Raw genomic sequence first — 18377 nt, 5'->3', positions numbered from 1 at the left:
CATAAATAAACACCAACGAAGAAGCGCACGTGTGGCCAAAGAAGTTAGCCTAACCGGCCGGTGATTGTAGAAATACCATTGACTGTATTTAAAACAGACATATGGATACAAGCAGCTGTGCCTTTAATCTGCTGTGGGTTTCCAGATGCTGACGTTGACGCGGTGTCAAAATAAAGTTGAGGTGAGGACACGATAAATTTGAATCAACATAATGCTTCCGTCATGATCAGCCTTTATAGTGTAGGTCCGTTGAAGCTGTTTGCTTCGTGTGAAATGTATAGTGGCCGGTTCATTTCTCATGTTCAAATGTTTGTTACTATAAAGGCAGGACGTGTTTTCTTCCACCAGTGCGACCTCGATTTCAGAGCTGTCATTGAACTGTCTGGCAACTTGTCTGTTAATTGATTCATACCAAACTGAGAAATCAAGTTCAAATGTCCAGCCTCAGTTTTTTTTTTTTTTTTTTTTACTGATAATAAATAAACAACTAAACAGTTTATCAATGAAATTGAGGACAGAGTAGTTCATGTTCAGAGTCTCCACATGTGACCAGACTCTGTATCTGACGATTCAGCAGGATGACACCTAACTGAGCTCCATTGTCACATCTCATGCCTTCCTGTTTCACTAAACAGATCCAGCCATGACCCTCCAGTTTGTGTACAGCCACCAGGACTTTGTCGCTGATACGAGTCTGAGCGATGGAAACTGTCCCGCGATGGCAACGCCGCCAGCAAAGTTTGACGCCGCCATCCAAGCCGGCTGGACAGACAGGATGGACAGGGGTCTCTTCCGCTACCATCTGGGTGACTTGCAAACTCGTATCCTGCCGGGCCCGCGTGGCTATGTGGCTCAGCTGAATGTTCAAAGAGGACTGGAGAGAAGAAAACCTCAGGAGATACTGAGCATTCAGCAGGAGTTCAATGCCGACCAGTTTAATTTCAACAAAATCAATCCAGATGAAATCATATTTGAGATGATGAAGGGGACAGAGGGAGGTACGGCTTTGCCTGACAATGGACAGCTGTGTCGACCGTGCAGGATGGTTGTATTAGTCAATGTTAGCCCTCTGGAGTTTGGACATTGTGTTTTTGTTCCGGATCCGTCGCGCTGTCTCCCACAGATCTTGACACGCTTCGCTATCCAGGTTGGTATTGAGTCTGTGCTCCTGAGCTCCAACCCTGGTTTTCGTGTGGGGTTCAACAGCCTTGGAGCATTTGCATCTGTCAATCACTTACACCTTCATGGATATTACCTAAACCACAACCTCAACATAGAATCCATGGCAGTGAAGCCTTTACTTCCTGAAAAAGGATTTTACCAAATGCTGGAATTTCCTGCAGGCTTTTTGTTTTACGCAGAATCGGAGGAGGTGGAGACGGTGGCGAGAACCATCTGTCAAGTCACAGACTTTCTTGTGGACGATAATATTGCTCACAACCTGTTCTTGACTAGAGGAAGTCCACCATGTGGTCGCATACAGAGTGGAAAGGATCGCCGGTCAAGAAAAGGCGTGCGTATTGCTATATGGCCCAGAATATCCTGCTTCGGTGCCAAAGAGGAATCTGCCTTCAACGTTGCTCTCTGCGAGCTGGCTGGACATTTACCATTTAAGAACAAGAAGGACTATGAGCTCACCACCGAGAAGGATGTCACCGATATAATACAGAAGTATCTTCTGCCTGATGATGAGTTTCACAGGCTGGAACAGCAGCTCACTAATCATTTAATGAGTTCATAATGTAATGACAAAATCTGCAGTGCCGTGTTAAATCTTGTGTTCGAGTTGCAAACCAACGACGCTGGAAGCTACGATTTGGTGGCATAAATGAATAAACAGAGGGACTATCTTCACACTGGATTGTGGCTATTTTGAAGTACTTCACTGAATCTTCTGTCCCGCACCTGGATGTGCACACAACTACCCTGCTGAATAGGTTTCACAGCCTCCACTAAACAATAAATGGGATCACAAATATTTGGATTTATTTTAATTATATTTTTGATTGAGACTGTGCAAAACTAGTATCAAATAAAATGCCAAAAATATTGTGTCTTAAAACATGAGGGTTGTATCTTTTTTTGTTGTTCTTGTGAGTTTCACTTCTCAGTTGAGGCTTTGATTCAAGTCAATGCATTAACGGACCCTTTTCACAAGACACATTTCAGGTGTGTCGGCGCAGAGAAATCATTAATGTCACTTGTTAGAATTTGTGTTTACACTATTCCAAATATCTGCTGTGTGAAGAAGGTCTAAATGTAATCTCTATTGACAAAGTAACATAAGGAACATGTAGTTTTCCCATACAATGATAATCCTGTTGATATGTGGTCGAGCCCTAATTAGTGGGACAACACCAAGAAGAGCAGGAGGTTTAGAAAAGTGGATTTCACCTGTTAATGGAGGCAGATTACTTTAATAAATATAATGTACAGGACACAATACGTATTGCTTTCAGGATGTTCTCTATGCAAATGGAAATAGTCACAGGAGTAGGAGAGTTTGACAGGACAGTTGTGTAAATTGAAAATTACAGATAGTGCTGACAACAATGTGAGAAAGACTTTAAGGTCTAAAAAACAATGCAAGTGTCCATAATCACTGTGTTTGCTGCAGTGCACAATCTGTGCTTTCTTTTGACAGTCACAGTTCTAAGCAAACTTCACCAGTATGGTATTTTTCGGGCTTAACGAATACCAATGCAAAAGAAAAAAAATGTAGATATCAATTAAAAAATATTGATAAATTGACAAAAATGTTCTCATCAAACACTTGTCAATAATAAACATACAAACAGAACAGATTGTAAATGACCTCAAGCATCTTTTTCTGCATCGTGTTTTTATATATCGGAGAACACTGATGCAAATCTATCTGCGATAGGTCATAATCAGTCAGATTCAACCGCATGTCCACTACTTTACTAACAATGCCACAAGTCATTAGACACAACAGCATGGCCATAGATTCACGATTAAAGGCCTAATCCGCTGAGAATAATCACAAACAGTGAAGCATAGTTCACTCTTACAGGATACATAAGAGTGAGGTGCATTAATAAAACATACACAATATCCACTCCACATTTCCCCTCATTCTAAAGAGAGAAAAAATAACGCTTGGGCATTATGAAGCTCTGATATCACTGTTGAATCTAGAGATGCAGAACTCACTTTGCCAAGCCCGACAGCGGTGCTCCGATCAAAGCGAATCAGCGCTACACATCATCCCTGAAGAGCACATCATCTGCCAGAGTGACATCACCAAGGCAGCCGCACCGAGCTGAGCAGTCAGATCAGTGAGCGTAGATACCGGTTCACTCATTTTAATGAGGTTCCTCATCGGTGAGTGCACACCGGTGCATTGATATATATGCTTAGCTGCTGACATACTCACTTTTCTCCCATTGAGATGATTTTTTATTTTTATTTTTTTTCAACGGTATTGCTTTTGCAGTCGATTGGGAGTTGGAAGTTTTTAACATAGTTTTTTCTTACTTGTTTTATGCAGATTTGTCATCGCAGTTTTGTCCAAGAGCAACAAGCCCATGACCTGCTGTATTTTCTGAAAGCCTGTCTATTTGACTTTCTCAACACGACATACAAGTGCAGGACAAGTTGGTCAGGATCATCATCATCATCCATGCGTATCCATTCCCTCTTTTTCTTTTGTGAGTGTTACTTAGTCCAAAGTAATCGGTGAAAGTTTGCTCTCGGAGGTACAGTAAATCCTCATGGTGAGACGGTTATAAAAACTTCAAGACAGTTTTGATCAGACAGACAGGAAATGCTACTTATTTCAGGCAGTAAATAAATATACTGTATGAACAAAGACATTTACAAAGACGAGTCACTTTTGCTCAGATTGTTCTTGGAGTAATAGTTTGACATTTTGGGAAGTACACTTATTTGTATTCTTGCCAACATTTAGATGAGAGCCTGAAGGTGGAGCCAACAGGCAGTTTGCTGAGTTTAGCGTAAAGACTGGAAAAAAAAAATCGAAACAAAATCCACCTATCAACATCTCTCAAGCTCACAACATCTTATGTTATCTGGAGTCTTCACTTCTACTCAACGTCACACTGCCATGATAGATTAAAACATAACCCGCCACAAAATGGCAACCTGTTGTTTTTTACACTTTTGTTTTGTGTGGAATTAAACAAATTAACATGCTGTAGGATTCTGGTTGGTGGATTTTGGTTTCTCAAGACGGTGTCAGGCGAGCTGTTTGCCAGTGGTGGTACATTAAGATCCTGTACTGAAGTAAAATACAGCAATATAAAAATACTCCATTACAAGTAAAAGTCCTGCATGAAAAAAAAAATCCACTTATGTAAAAGTACAAAAGTATTAGCAGCCAAATGTAGTTTAAGTATAAAAGTAAAAGTACTGGTTTGGGCGCTCTAAATGATATATTATTATTATTTAAGACAGTAGTTTATTTATAGTGAAGCATCAGTGTGACTGTTGTAGCTGCTGCAGGTGGAGCTAGTTCAAATTACTTTATGAGCAGTTTTATAAACAGGGACAGCAGATAAATCAGAGGGGTCAACTGGAAATACCTCAATTGTACTATTACTTGAGTAAATGTACTTCCACCACTGCTGTTTACCTTTGTTTCCTTTGTTTAGGCTAAATTCAGCTAACTGGCTGCTCCTGCGGCATACTCACTGTACACATGTGCACATGCGTCATAACTCATAAATCAAATGGGCGTATTTGTTTGTACCAAAATGTTGAGCTGTTTCTTTAAATATTATCACACTCTCCTGCATAAAACACTTCTCTGTGGATGAATTAACTTTATTTCCACTTTACTTTATCTAGTTTAAGCTCAAACATCTTCAGCAGCTGCCAATCATGTATATTGTGTATTTTCATATTGGGCAGAACCATGCAGTTTTAATTAATACAGATTGATTAATCTACTTGCAATACTGAGTTCTTTGAACAATTAAAATTAAATATAAAATTGATTATAATGAGATAAGCTTGCACAGCAGTGCAGAATATAGACACGTTTGTTTGAAAAAAAAAACTAAAAGAAATAAGAGGACACTTGTCTCAACCTTGAAACCTGTCTGTGATGTTTGGCTGAGTCAAACCTGTCATACCTTTTTCTAATGGGGCCCAGCATGGTGCGCATTATTTACAGTTAATGCTTCACAGGACCTGCTCCTGTACAAAGAAGGTGCGAGTGCTCCCCACCCCTCCGACAGAAGCCTGTTTGTATATTTGCTGATGAGAAAAGCTTCACGTGTTTGACTGTATTTCTTGGTCTGACATGCAAAGCGTGTTTGTGTTGAGGGAGGATGTTTCGGGAATATTTCAAAGGGAGTGATCCCTCTAGTTTATTGCAACCTTGTGTAACTTCAGCAGACGCATCAAAGCAACAAAGTCTGTTTGCAAGATGTCACAGTAAATATCTTGTTTTTCACGTGTGATCAGAATGTAAGGCATGTAACCATGTTTCCTCTGATCACACACCCTGAGTAGCAGAAGAATTTGATGTTTTGGTCTTGTGTTTGTGTCTATAACTGTTAAAAGTATAAATATATAACAAATTAAAGCACTCCAGTAGAATCAAAAGATCTAAACTTCCTTAAAGCACATGTCCTCGACTGAAAATTTGAGTAAACTCCATGTGCAGCGTGGAGGGAGTGACTGTGGGAGTGTCCTCACAGCAGACCCTGAACTTGAACTTAAGATGCTCAGGCCTTGAAAGTGTCTCTCACTTTTGCAAACGGCAGCTCAACTGAATAATTCAGCTGTCTAGAGACTCTTTTTTGTTGTTTTTAAAGATCTAAACTAGACAGAAAGGATGGGTGGTGTTCAAAGCTTCAGGGAGTTGTGTGACCGTCAAAAGAATACCAATGTTCGCATCAGTCTTCCAGCGGTTTGCATTGTGTGGCAAACAGCCATGATCATCTTGTTCGGGGTTTTTATTCGATACAATGACGAATCAGATGCGCACTGGATAGAGTACAAAACAGCTGAAAATATATCAAGTGACATTGAGAATGACTTCTACTTCAGATATCCAAGTAAGTGACTTCATTTTTTTTCTTCTTTTTTTTTTAAATTTTCTCTTAAACAAATGTCTAATTTCTGAAGAAACACTTTGATGTCTTAATTTTTTTTGTCTCGAAGCGCTTTAAGGATACATATTTATGAACATTTAGATGTCTCTTATTATTTTATATATATATGGCTGTAAATTGTCTTTTTTTTTATCGTAGTAAGATTTCTTTTTGCGTTACCAGGTTGATGATAGTTCTCAGATTGTGTTGACCTTTTGTGTTATTCCCACATTGCTGACAAGGATCTGACACCCGCAGGTGCATATTTCCCCGGAGGTTTGACTCCCCTGAGACTTTTTCAAATTGAACTGTATAGCTGACAGGTCCACATTTAATTCCCTGTCTGGATTAAAAACAACTTTGGTCATGCAGTGGTTTGTTTGGATTAAAGAGAGTGTATTGTAAAGTTGTGGTTGTACTGTGAGCACACCTGCAACTCACAGTGTCAGTGTCAGGCTATGATAAAACCATCTCAGATGTGGTGTTGGATGTCAGATGATAAATGTCTGTCCTGACACAGTTTGCATCTGAGGCCAATAAGACCCGATCTTTTAGTCACGGTACCTGGTTTTCCAGCACAGCGTCCATTGTCAGTGTTGACATGAAGACAGTCTAAACCATCTGAAGCCTTTGTTGCCTGTAAAAAATGCATTGACTCGGGTGTGATCGAGTGTTAACCACAGTCGGTTGGGTGTTGCAAATTTGTCTATGGAAACTATTGTGTTTTAAAGTCCCTGAAACGTGTCTGGCGGCTCCAGTGTTATGCTGTAAATAATACGGACTGCCAAATGCTGGTATCCACATATTGTTGTTTCCTGGTTATCACAGATATTAGGGGGCTCACGAAGAAGAGCCAACTGCTCCACATGTAGCTGTAAATTAAAATGTTCAACAGCAGACCAAGCTCTTTGTCACTCCTCTGTTTGAATAGTTGCTTGATATATTTATGTTTTTTGTAAATATGTTTTTGCTGTTTTAGCAAATCTTTATATTTGTGCTTGTTCAGTAATTACTTTTAGTTTTTGAAGGTTTCAAGCCCATCGAATGGTCTTTCTTGGCAGATTGAGATACTCAGTTGTAATGGAGTCATGTGGTCTGTGATTAAAGTTATTTGAAGGGTCCATATTGTATAAATTCAGATTTCCATTTCTTTTTAGATTATAAAGCAGCTCTAGGTGCTACCGTGAAAGTGTCAATACGCTCAGTCCACAGAGAAATGCACACAGCTCCTGTTCAGCAACAGAACCGTTTGGACTTCCATAAGTTTGTGATGTCACAAACTCAAGCTCATGTCAATTGTCCGCCCTCAGCAAGGCCAAATGTCAAACTTTTTATGTTGAAGAAATCACAGAGTGATTATTCTGTCGAGGGGCTAGCAAAGCTACAAGCCAAAAGAAAACGTGGCTGGCCTGGGCATGTGTCTCTTACAGAAACAGTCAGCTAATCAGAGGTGAGTGTCACTGATATAAATGTGCCTTAAAGACAGAGACACAAAACAGCCCGTTGTTGGTAGAGCTTAAGAGATGAGATGTAAAACTATATAGAGATGGTTTTTGGTACTTAAAACCACAAAAATATATTTTTATGGATACCAAGACTGAAAATACAACATGGAAAAGGTTGAAAAGTGGAACCTTTAAATGTATTTATATTTGTTTCTTTCCAGTGTTTTACTTGTGCTTTTTTACATATAAACACACACCTGTATATGTATGTATGGGCCTCTAAGTCCATGAATTTATTTCCAAAAGAAACATAATTTTGAATTAAATAGTTGGTCCCTAATTTGGTGCAGGTCTTATTTGTGCTTCAGAGGCTTCAGTTACATGAGAGTTTCATTCGTGCCCTCTTCAGTTTTTTTACCGCTATGTCTGTTTCAGAGATATTTTTTGTCCCTTTACGGGTCAAGGATTAGAGCCCGTATAAAGTATCTTGATATAGCAACATATCCATGTCTAATCAGCAAGGAACAGTAAATACATACTGAAACGTCCTTGAGTCATGTCATGTGCATGTGATTATCCAAGATGCCCTCATGTTACCTGCACTGTGGTGTCTTGTTGTAAAATCAAACTGTCTGTATACAGTTTCTCCACAGGAGTGTGAATTCATTCATAAGTATGTATTTAGAAAGAATCTATTATTTACAAGATAAAAGGTCTTATACCCACAAGTATCCGAGTAAGCAAATAACAAAGAGATTGTTGGGTGTAGTTGTTATTTGATATTATGACACAATTCGTTTTGTTTCATACACCCATTCCAAAGAGACACAAGCATGGGTAATAATTTTACACTAAAGTACAGTGTGACAAAAACAACTTAAACACTTAATATCCTAACATGACCGGGAAAAAAGTCGGGCTGCTTCACAAATCTTTTCTAAATTCCAAAGTATTTATTTTATTTCTTAATTTGCTTCCAATTTGTTTGGATGTGGACACATTGTAAGCTGTCTCAGCTTCTACTTTCCATTCTTTTGCTGCCTTTGCTCACAGACTGTAATGTATATTTGATACTGGGCAGTGAGGCAGTCCATAACACATTTACTTATAGTTTTATGTTTGTAGACAGTAAGAGGTATTAAACCATCGTCTAAAATGTGTTTGGGATCAAATCCATGTATTTCTTTCACTTCAGGAAAAATATTACGACCATTGAGCCACTGAGCCGTCCCTTTAGCCCTTCACAGGTCCATTCCCTCTCACCTGCCTCATCCTCTGGTCTTTCTCTTACAGGTTTCCAAGATGTCCATGTGATGATCTTTGTCGGATTTGGCTTCCTGATGACGTTTCTTAAGCGGTACAGCTTCGGCGCAGTGGGTTTCAACTTCCTCATCGCTGCCTTCGGTCTCCAATGGGCACTGTTGATGCAGGGCTGGTTCCACTCACTGGACACTGATGGGAAGATCAAAATTGGAATTGAAAAGTAATTGTTGAGTTTTATTGTCTAAGAGTTCAAATGATCCTCTCATATTATTCATTTTGACGATGGTATACAGCCAACAACAGACCCTTGGATCTCAGTGATATTTCATAAAAGGTCACAACACTAGAAAGTGACGTCACTTTTTGTTCTTTGGTTTAACTTCTGGGAAATATGTGTCCTCTGGGAATTATGTTTCCACCTGCATGGTTTGCAGAAGAAAAAAGTGAGACAGAGACACCAGTATCACTGACACAATGTTACCAAGGTATTTCCAGTTGCGTTCGAGTGAGTGTTTGTGTTTGGAAAGTAAACAGAAACTCACACTAATGCGAAATGATGATACTGTTGAAGTGTAGCCAAGTCACTGATAGGTCTTTGTGTACATAAGAGTGTTTAAGTTGTTCAGTGTTCAACATTAGGTAACTGTTTGGTTCAGTGACTCCTGGAAAGGTTTACGATTTAAAAATGTCCCCTATTTGATCAGCACACATTACTAATGATCTGGTATCGATTTATTTCACTAAATTTTTCTGTTTTACCTCCTCAGCCTGATCAATGCTGATTTCTGTGTGGCCAGCTGCTTGATTGCCTTTGGGGCATTGCTGGGTAAAGTCAGTCCAGTCCAGCTGATGGTTTTGACTTTGTTTGGGGTCACACTGTTTGCTGTAGAGGAATATATTATCCTGAATCTCATACATGTAAGTTGTAACAATCAATCACGTGACTTTGCTGACAATGTTGCTACAGCCAACCAAAATCTCAGACTTGCAGTAGAGATATCCTATAAATTCTGCGACATATATGGATGTCAGACGGGTACATTGTTCTGTTTGATTATTTTTTAATGAAAGGCACCTTGCAGCTGCTAAAGTAACCACTTAGTAGCATCATTGTAATCCCATAGTAGGACACTGACATGACGCTACGGAGTTTCACCACATCTGGAGTATAAACAACTTAGAATCTACTTCTTGTTATAGATAGTGATGAAAAATGGGGAGAAACACAAAATAATAGTGATTATGTTGAAGATGAACTTAATGTGATGAATTAATAAATCAGAATTTTTGGCACCACAGTAGATTTTCATCTTTTAGTCTAATATTAATATTTAATAGCTTAACAAATGTTTACATTGCTATTACAACTAATGCCAATATTTTCATTCCTAAAGGCCAGAGATGCTGGTGGCTCCATGGTGATCCACACATTTGGAGGTTATTATGGTCTTGCCGTGTCATGGATGCTGTATCGGCCGGACATGGACCAGAGCAGCCGTCTGCAGGGCTCTGTCTACCACTCAGACGTCTTTGCTATGATTGGTGAGTCATACATAGATTTGCTATTGATTGATGAGATTTCCTTTTCCTCTCACAATACTTCCCATTATTCTGAAGGCACTGATTTCACCGGTGTCTCCACCCTGCTTTCTGCACAGGCACCCTCTTCCTGTGGATGTTCTGGCCCAGCTTTAACTCAGCTATCACAGATCACGGAGACGGGCAGCACAGAGCCGCCATCAACACCTATCTGGCTTTGGCCTCGACCGTCCTCACTACTATCGCTGTTTCCAGCCTCTTTCAGAAGCATGGAAAACTAGACATGGTGCAATGTGTATATTTGTAAAGCTGCAATGCGGAAGAAGAAAATTATCCAAAATTACTTGCCAGACATTTGTCCCACCTGAGCAAACTCCAACATTTGTTGTAACTGCATACTGAAGACAATTTCCTCTGTTATTAACACAAGATATGTTTTCCTTCTGCACCTGTTTCTCAGGTTCACATTCAGAACTCCACACTTGCTGGAGGCGTTGCCGTAGGAACAGCAGCGGAGTTCATGCTGATGCCCTATGGCTCTCTTATCGTGGGGTTTTGCTGTGGTATCCTCTCCACACTTGGATATATCTACCTCTCTGTATGAACTTCTTCCATTGTGCTCAAGCTATTATGAGATAAGCTACAATTTAGTTTTAAGTTATCATTATTCAATACAGGTAATGAGCTACAAAAAGGCCTAGTGTCTTTGAAATTGCAAAACACTTTAAGTGTATGAAAATGTGCTTATCTAAAATATATTTTACAATTTTCATTTACTTATTTAGTTTCAATTTAGTTTATATTTGTCTTGGTTGGATTACTGTTGAAAGGCTTTGGTGTTTTCCTAAATCTGCCACTCGTTACTTCTACTGTTTTTACTGCTCTGAAGTCGACAGTCAGTCATAATCTGCGTATTCTTAAACTCAAGCAAAACTCAGTGACCCCATTTGTCTCTTTCAGCCATTCATGGAGAAGTACCTGAAGATCCAGGACACATGTGGAATCCACAACCTCCATGCCATGCCAGGAGTCATAGGTGGTATTGTGGGCGCCATTACTGCCGCAGCTGCAACAGAGTCCGTTTATGGCAGGGAAGGGTGAGTTTTTCTTTGCTTACAAACCAGCAGCCAGAGGCCATGGCTGCTTTTCCTGTCAATCATTGATATTAGTAATATTTGTATTCTTGCAACCAAATGTATTTTATGTTCTGTAAAAAAAAGAATGTTTTTTGTATTACAGGCTGATCAACACCTTTGACTTTAAGGATGATTTCGAAAACATGGTACCTGCAAAGCAGGGCGGTCACCAGGCAGCAGGCCTCTGTGTGGCTATCTGCTTTGGTATAGGCGGAGGCATCCTTGTCGGTAGGTAACACGACACTGTTAGGTTTATCAAACCCCTATCAGTTTCACAGAATAACTGTAAATATGTACTTTAATAACTGGGATGTCAGTGTGTTTGAATAAGACAGGTGTGTTTACACAGATAGGTGTGTTGTCTGTGTCTGGATTTTTACTTTCTTTTTATTCTTCTTTTAAGGTTTTATTTTAAGATTACCTATCTGGGGAGATCCTGCAGATGACAACTGCTTTGATGATGAGCCGTACTGGGAGGTGAGAGGCAGATCCTTAAATCTACATAGAGCATTAGTAATACCAAGTCACAATTCAGTCAGTAATTCAGCCAAGTTGCGCAGAATGACCAAAACATATCACAAAGAATACACAAGTTTTAATGGTTTTGTTTTTAAAATGACTTTTAGGAGATACACAAATGGAAAAAAAACACATTTTGGTCTTTGCCATTGGAAACATTTCACTGTTTTGTCATATTTCCCTGAGGCTTTTTTCCAACCCTTTTATTTACATTTCCAAATGATCAAATGTCATTCTATCGCCTCAAGAAACTGGTCAAATTTTCTGGTCAAATTTTCGGACATTAAACAATCTTTGTTTATAGTAGTCTGCATGCGTATTGTTTTCCCCCTGGCATCACAGTGTTTAAATTCTGCCTACAGTTACCAGAAGATGACGAGGGCATCCCATCAATCCTGCAGTACAACAACCACATGCAGAACAAAGATGTGTAAGTATCTGTTTCGTTTATCTGTCAACATCGTTCTGGCCATGGAAATATGCTATTCTCATAGCAAACAAAGTGCAGCCGCTACCTTTGTTGTTGAGAAAATATGTTGCAATCACTGTCCTCTTGGGGGCAGCAGAGCCCAACGTGAGGGACTGAATGTGGCTCATTGTGCTTCCTGCCTTTTGTTGGTAATATCTTTGTTTTTTTTTTTTAATATTTTTGGTTGTAGACAGCATGACACCACAGAGACACACAGACTGTCCCAACCGCTCAGCATGGGCAAGATTATGAAGCGCTGACGCAGATCCTGTGCTTCCAAGTGAAGCTCACCTGAGCTGTTTGTTGATGGGTGTTTTTCACAGCACAGCTCCACATATTTGTCTCCTCGAAGTGACCTTGAGGTTATGCAACAGCAGTCATGTTTACAGTGGAAATAAAAATGATACTACTAGAAAACATGAGCAGAGCTTTCCAATCAGATAATATTTTAATGATTGAATTTTAATTTCAGTGTAATCCAGCCTGTTTCATAATGAGCACAGGAACATCTACAGGACAAGTCACAAATGAAAGCCACCACACTTTATTTAAAGATATGATTTGATGTGATGATATTTACATATATACAATGAGCTACGTGTTCTCTGAAGTGTCATTGTTTTTCACACGTGATGTATTTCTTTCCCCAGAGCGGTGTCAAATTTCACCATGGAGCAGAACTGATGCTAGGCCTCGATCCTGATGGATTCCTGCCTGCATGGCACTTTTTTCCTTTCTTTAATTCTCCCGCTGGACTGAAATATTAATTTGATACAATTAACACCAGTCAACACCAGCTCTTTTTAATACAGTATAATATGATGTGAAATATTGATATATCAATTAATACTTTGGTAATTGTCAGTTTATAACTGCATTTAAAATCTTGATTGGCTTAGTTTGTTTAAATTAGTTTTTTTTTTAAATGTGTATCTGCCAGCTGAATAAGATCTTTCATTTATTATACGTTTAAATCAATTCCTATTCAGTCAAATATTCTATTAAATAGCATTATCTTGGATTGTTTTGGCTCATGTATAAATTCAGAGTCAAATTTACACAAAACACTATTTAAAGGCACATTTGCTTCAAACGTTGAGTTACACTTGTACGATTTTCCACTGGAGAGTTCACCTCTTTGTTCTTCTCATCTAAATTGTTTCAGTCTGAGTGACGAAACTAGTTGCAGGTAAAAAATCTGAAGAGAATACACAGACTTCCAGGCAGATTTAGCTTCTTCTGTTCTGTGTTTATTTGCATAGCTGCATTAAAACAGAACGTGAATCATTTTTGGGTGTCGTCATGGAGAATTTTGACAATGAGAGTTATTTATCAGGTTACTGATTATGAATTTTAAAACATAAAAGCTGTGATATTTGTTTTGAACTAAGTTATGCTGTGACAAAGAATATTTGGTAACACCTTACCTTAACACTTCTTGTTTATTAGAAACATATGAGCACTTAGTAAATGATTTTTAAGACACTAAGTGTAGTCCAGCAGAACATTTTTCACTTCTGGGTCATCAGGAATTATAGTTATTGATGAATACATTAATTAACACATACCTGCTTATAATGTGTTACAAGACTTATTGATCTGAAAATTAATGATATTTTCAAAAGCTGATATTTGTACATTTAGAAATTATACACAGTACTATACTCGTCATACTGTTTTAAAAGTCTGTTAATTGTAAGGTCATTTTGAAAATTAATGAAGAATTATTAATAAACTATTGCAATGACATAATGTGTTATACCTACATCTCTACAATATTTTTTATTTTTTTTGTAATTTAACCACTTTAAAATAAAATTTTGCATTAAACAATGGATTAAATAATTATAGATTTACTGATTAAAAAGCCAGAGAGGTCATGTATTTCCCTCATTGAAGAGCCCCTCAGCGTCCCCTCTTGAGCGGGGTCGGACTGAGGCTAAAGGTCACACCCTTATTGCTCTCTGGGGACACTGTGGTGACCAAAAACAAGACACCAGCCTTATCATCGTCACCTTGGGTCAAAGTGTAGCAAAAGAGCAAAGTCCCTCACAGGGCTGAACTCGTATGCCGGAGTCAATCATTTTAAATTGATTGGTCAGGAGAATTCCTGTGAAGTCATTCACTCAATATAAGTGCATTCGTTTGCACATTTATGGGTAGAAATGTGCAGTGCCAGATTTGTTCTGACAGAAACAATCTTCCAATAGAGAACATGAGGCCCAGTTTGTCTACAAATACTAAATATAGTTTCACCACAGTTTATTTCTGATAAGCAGCCTTTCTGTCCATCACTCTGTGGTCACAAGCAGCAGCAGAAGCAGCTCATGGTGGGAGTGTGGATGATTCCCACACATGAGTTGCAGCGAGGAATCCATCTCCTCATCCCGTCTCCTTGCTAACAAAGGCAGGCTTAGCGCTGTTTTCTTTTGTCATCAGTAACGTGTTTGAGTAAAGGAGGTAATGGTGCCACAAGTGCTCCAATTAAACGAGATGCAGCCCTGCTGGGAAGAAAGGCTCACCCATTGCCCTCGATACCCCCCCCCAAATACACACACACACACACACACACACACACACACACAAACCGGGGCCTCCTCTCATGCTACCCCGTGCAGTTCCCGCCCCAACTTTACTCATGTTTATTCATCAGCCACTTAAAGGACAAATGCAAAGGCCTGTTAAAACTAAATCAGACTTATTTTTAAATGATACCAGGCCTTCTGCTCTGAGGTTGAGGTAACCTGGCCTTATGTCCATGTTTAAAGAAGTCTACCTTCCTCTGGACAGACACTGGGCACAGATGTGACTTCCACAAGGGGGACACTGTACAGGGACAGAAGGGGAGGAAAAAGGGACTGAGAGGCCACAGAGAAGGTGAGATGGAAAAACTTGAGGACGCAAGGGGGCATGAAAAGGGGGGGAGGTCCGGACACAGAATGAGGCCTCACTTTCTTTACTGATGACTGACTGCCTGCCAGCCGGGCTCAATCATGATCTTTGATTGACAGGTCGAGGGTGGGAACGAGGGTGCAGGATGGGAGCTTAGAATGGGAGCTGCACAAAACATACTCCCATACAGGGGGCCGCAGCAACGCTCATTAATGATAAAGAACATACCAGGAAAAGCATGTTTTCTCTGCATGCCAGCGATGTTGTTTGTAGGTTCAGATTAGTTTGTAATCTTCTACACATTGGCAATGTAAAATGCACAGAACACTACAGGGTAAATAGAACGTGGGAGGTCACGATGGAGCACTTGGTTGTGGCTCTCTGGCATTTGTTCTATTATTTTTAAGCGCAGTCTGCCAACATGTTCATGTGATTGTTTCAGTTTATAGATACGTGTCGGTCACTGTGCAGTAAAACCTGGCTGAATCCCCTTTACAGTTACGAAGATCTACAGTGGTTAGAGTAGTATTCAGGGCTCTATGTTCTCTCTGTTGTAAAGAGAGCAGTAAAATCCCTTTTGAAAGCAACCACAAGTCCATAAAACTGTTCATAAACTATTCAAGCCCTTTCCTCTTTCCTCTCTATACTTAATCTGCTCACGTCTTGTGCAGCTTCAGTGTCCCCTAAAGGTGATTCCTCAGCAGGAGTTTCAAAACGTCTCTGACCATTAAGCCCTGGACTGTCTTTGTGATGGCTAATCCATAAACCAAACCATAAAGCAAACATTTCCCACCATCAGTCCTGAGGTATTTTCTGCTACTTTATATTCCATTGCATCTCAGACAGAAACACTGTACTTTTTATTGCATTTATTGGACAGATATATTTAGATTTTACATATGCAATAAGGTTTTAATATATGGTACTTTTAGATAGTAGTGGCTACAAATTATTTTGATTTGTAGCCACTACAAACACACAGATACAAAGTTTCCATGCGCCACATGTCGACAGTTTGGGTTGTTACAGGTTCCACCAGCTTCATTTCCCCTCTAAACCTCTCAGATCCTCCCATTTAAATATATTTTCTAAGGCCCAAAGAGCCACGATTATTCAATGTCCTTAGTAACAAGTTGCAATAAATGTGAAGACATGCATACAATTTTTTAGCAGCTTCCAATGACCCTTTACTTTACTTTACTCGAGGGATCCAAGTTTAAGCTACTTTATATTTGTTCACTACATTTCAGCAGAAATTATTGATATTCTGAAACACCGCATTCATTTAAAAATTATGGTTAGTGGTTTCATTACAGGTTTTTCATGCAAAAAGGCCAATCAGCTCAGGCAACATAACATTGTACAGCCATATATTAAGCTGGGGAAAATCTTTCACCAGCTGCAGCAGTGTTGTGCAGCGCTGAAATCCTCCTACATTAATAATAATAAAACAGTAATGAAACATATCTCAATTATAGATAGACTACTATTTTTGATCATTAGTAATTATGATGATAACATATATTATTAACATTTTGAATGCAGGACTTCATCTTGAAATGTATATTTCTACAAAGTGGCATTGATACTTTCAGTACCCTTTAAATTGGGGACCACTGAACTGATACTTCACCACATGGCTTTATAACCTTCACCTTCATACCTACACTTACACATTTTTCTGCAGAAACAGAACTTAAACTTTTAAAGGTTAATTGCATTTTTCAGATTTACCTAAGGAGAAATTCTGGACTTTTACTTGGTGAGTATTTTTATATTGTTGATGATTTAAGTTCATGATGTCAGTACTTGTTCCAGTGCTGATCACAGTGGTGGAAAGTAAGTAAGCCTACATTCCCCCAAGTACACTGTACATTTGTTTCGTTCTGGTACTTTGGTTTAGTATCTCCTTAATGCTATACTTCTACTCCACTGCATTTTGTAGGTAAATATTGTACTTCGTACTTCATTTATTTTTTAAAGCTTTAGTTACTAGTTATTTTTGCAGATTCAGATAGGCTACGAAATATAAATGTTATGTCATGTAAAGTCAATAAAAGTAACTCCAGCTGCAGTATTTAATGGAATACTGTAATTTAAGTTGGATTTTGAATGCAGGACTTTTACACAGAGTATTTTTTTACACTGTAGTATTGCTACTTTTACTTAAGTAAAGGGTGTAAGTACTTCTTCCATCAGTGTTCGCAGACCTGGTGGTGAACCTCCCAGCTCCGGCCGCCGCAGGTACCTCCAGGCCTCCCCACGCCACAGAGGCTGCTTAAGTGTCCCTATCGGACCACAGCGGAGAGGAACAGCAGATTAACCATGATCCTATCCGCTCGCCGCTAGCCCCTTCATACGCTCCGTTACACCAGCATTTAAAAGGAGGAGGGTACGCCATTCATGCCCGTGATATGAATCCCAGACGTGGGGACAAGAACAGAGCTTTCACCCCCGTTTCACAGAAAAAGAGCCCTTTCTGGCACCCTCTAATTCTGGTTGCTACGGGCTTCTGGGTTCAATGGTGGACTCCCGTTGTGAGGGGACAAAGCCTCTCAGTCATCCGGCGATGGTTGCCAGGGGAGGCAGAATGTATGGGGAGGGACGGGCTGCCGTTGTCCCAGACGAAATGTCTCTCTTAAGGCGGCCGGGATCCGGTGATTGACAGGTGGCTACACGCTCCACTGCGGATCACCCGGGAGGTCTGGGGGGCCTTATGACTGTGACCGTGAATGTGTGTGTCTGGATAAGTGTGTGTGTGTGTGTGTGTGTGTGTGTGTGTGTGTGTGTGTGTGTGTGTGTGGTAGGTTTCTCGGATGGCAGGTTGAACAGGGGGGGGTTTGGAGGCATATCTGCCTGGCACTATAAAAAATAAAAAAATAAAATGTAACGGTTTCATACCTGCAGAGGGAGCTGCTTCTGCACAATGATGTTCAATCACCCTGTAATAATCTACTGTGCTCGTGTCTTTGACTGGAGGTGCTGCTGAGGTAAAAGACAGAATAGAAAGGTAAAATAAAATGCTTTTTAA

The 18377-nt window shown here is 39.7% G+C and overlaps 2 protein-coding genes across 2 annotated transcripts; both read left to right on the top strand.

Annotated features, from left to right (window-relative positions):
- The first annotated feature begins 27 nt into the window (after window positions 1-27).
- On the top strand, window positions 28-2056 carry gdpgp1 (GDP-D-glucose phosphorylase 1). Its single transcript, XM_069162737.1, has 2 exons — window positions 28-181; window positions 636-2056. Exon 2 carries the CDS (start codon window positions 644-646, stop codon window positions 1739-1741), a length of 1098 nt encoding a protein of 365 aa, XP_069018838.1. The 5' UTR covers window positions 28-181; window positions 636-643; the 3' UTR covers window positions 1742-2056.
- Window positions 2057-5755: 3699 nt separating this feature from the next.
- rhcgb (Rh family, C glycoprotein b) lies at window positions 5756-14222 on the top strand. Its single transcript, XM_069163284.1, has 11 exons — window positions 5756-6047; window positions 8822-9011; window positions 9559-9709; window positions 10186-10333; window positions 10450-10616; window positions 10791-10928; window positions 11291-11427; window positions 11570-11694; window positions 11870-11943; window positions 12348-12415; window positions 13105-14222. The coding sequence occupies exons 1-11, from the start codon at window positions 5825-5827 to the stop codon at window positions 13136-13138; spliced, it is 1455 nt and encodes a 484-aa protein (XP_069019385.1). The 5' UTR covers window positions 5756-5824; the 3' UTR covers window positions 13139-14222.
- Window positions 14223-18377: the final 4155 nt, after the last annotated feature.

The sequence above is a fragment of the Embiotoca jacksoni genome, unplaced genomic scaffold (genome assembly GCF_022577435.1).
Source record: "Embiotoca jacksoni isolate LCO1_2020_lvr unplaced genomic scaffold, fEmbJac1.0.p SCAF_3, whole genome shotgun sequence".
NCBI lineage: Eukaryota > Metazoa > Chordata > Actinopteri > Embiotocidae > Embiotoca > Embiotoca jacksoni.
The sequence above is the reverse complement of the archived record's forward strand: the minus strand, read 5'-3'. Positions and strand labels throughout refer to the sequence as shown.

What these genes read in the sequence shown, in the direction of transcription:
- gdpgp1 (XM_069162737.1), top strand. Translation starts at nt 644, where the DNA reads ATGACCCTCCAGTTTGTGTACAGCCACCAGGACTTTGTCGCTGATACG.
- rhcgb (XM_069163284.1), top strand. Translation starts at nt 5,825, where the DNA reads ATGGGTGGTGTTCAAAGCTTCAGGGAGTTGTGTGACCGTCAAAAGAAT. An exon ending in ATCAAAATTGGAATTGAAAA is followed by an intron (nt 9,012 to 9,558) that starts GTAATTGTTGAG and finishes TTACCTCCTCAG; the next exon opens with CCTGATCAATGCTGATTTCT. An exon ending in AGACGTCTTTGCTATGATTG is followed by an intron (nt 10,334 to 10,449) that starts GTGAGTCATACA and finishes CTTTCTGCACAG; the next exon opens with GCACCCTCTTCCTGTGGATG.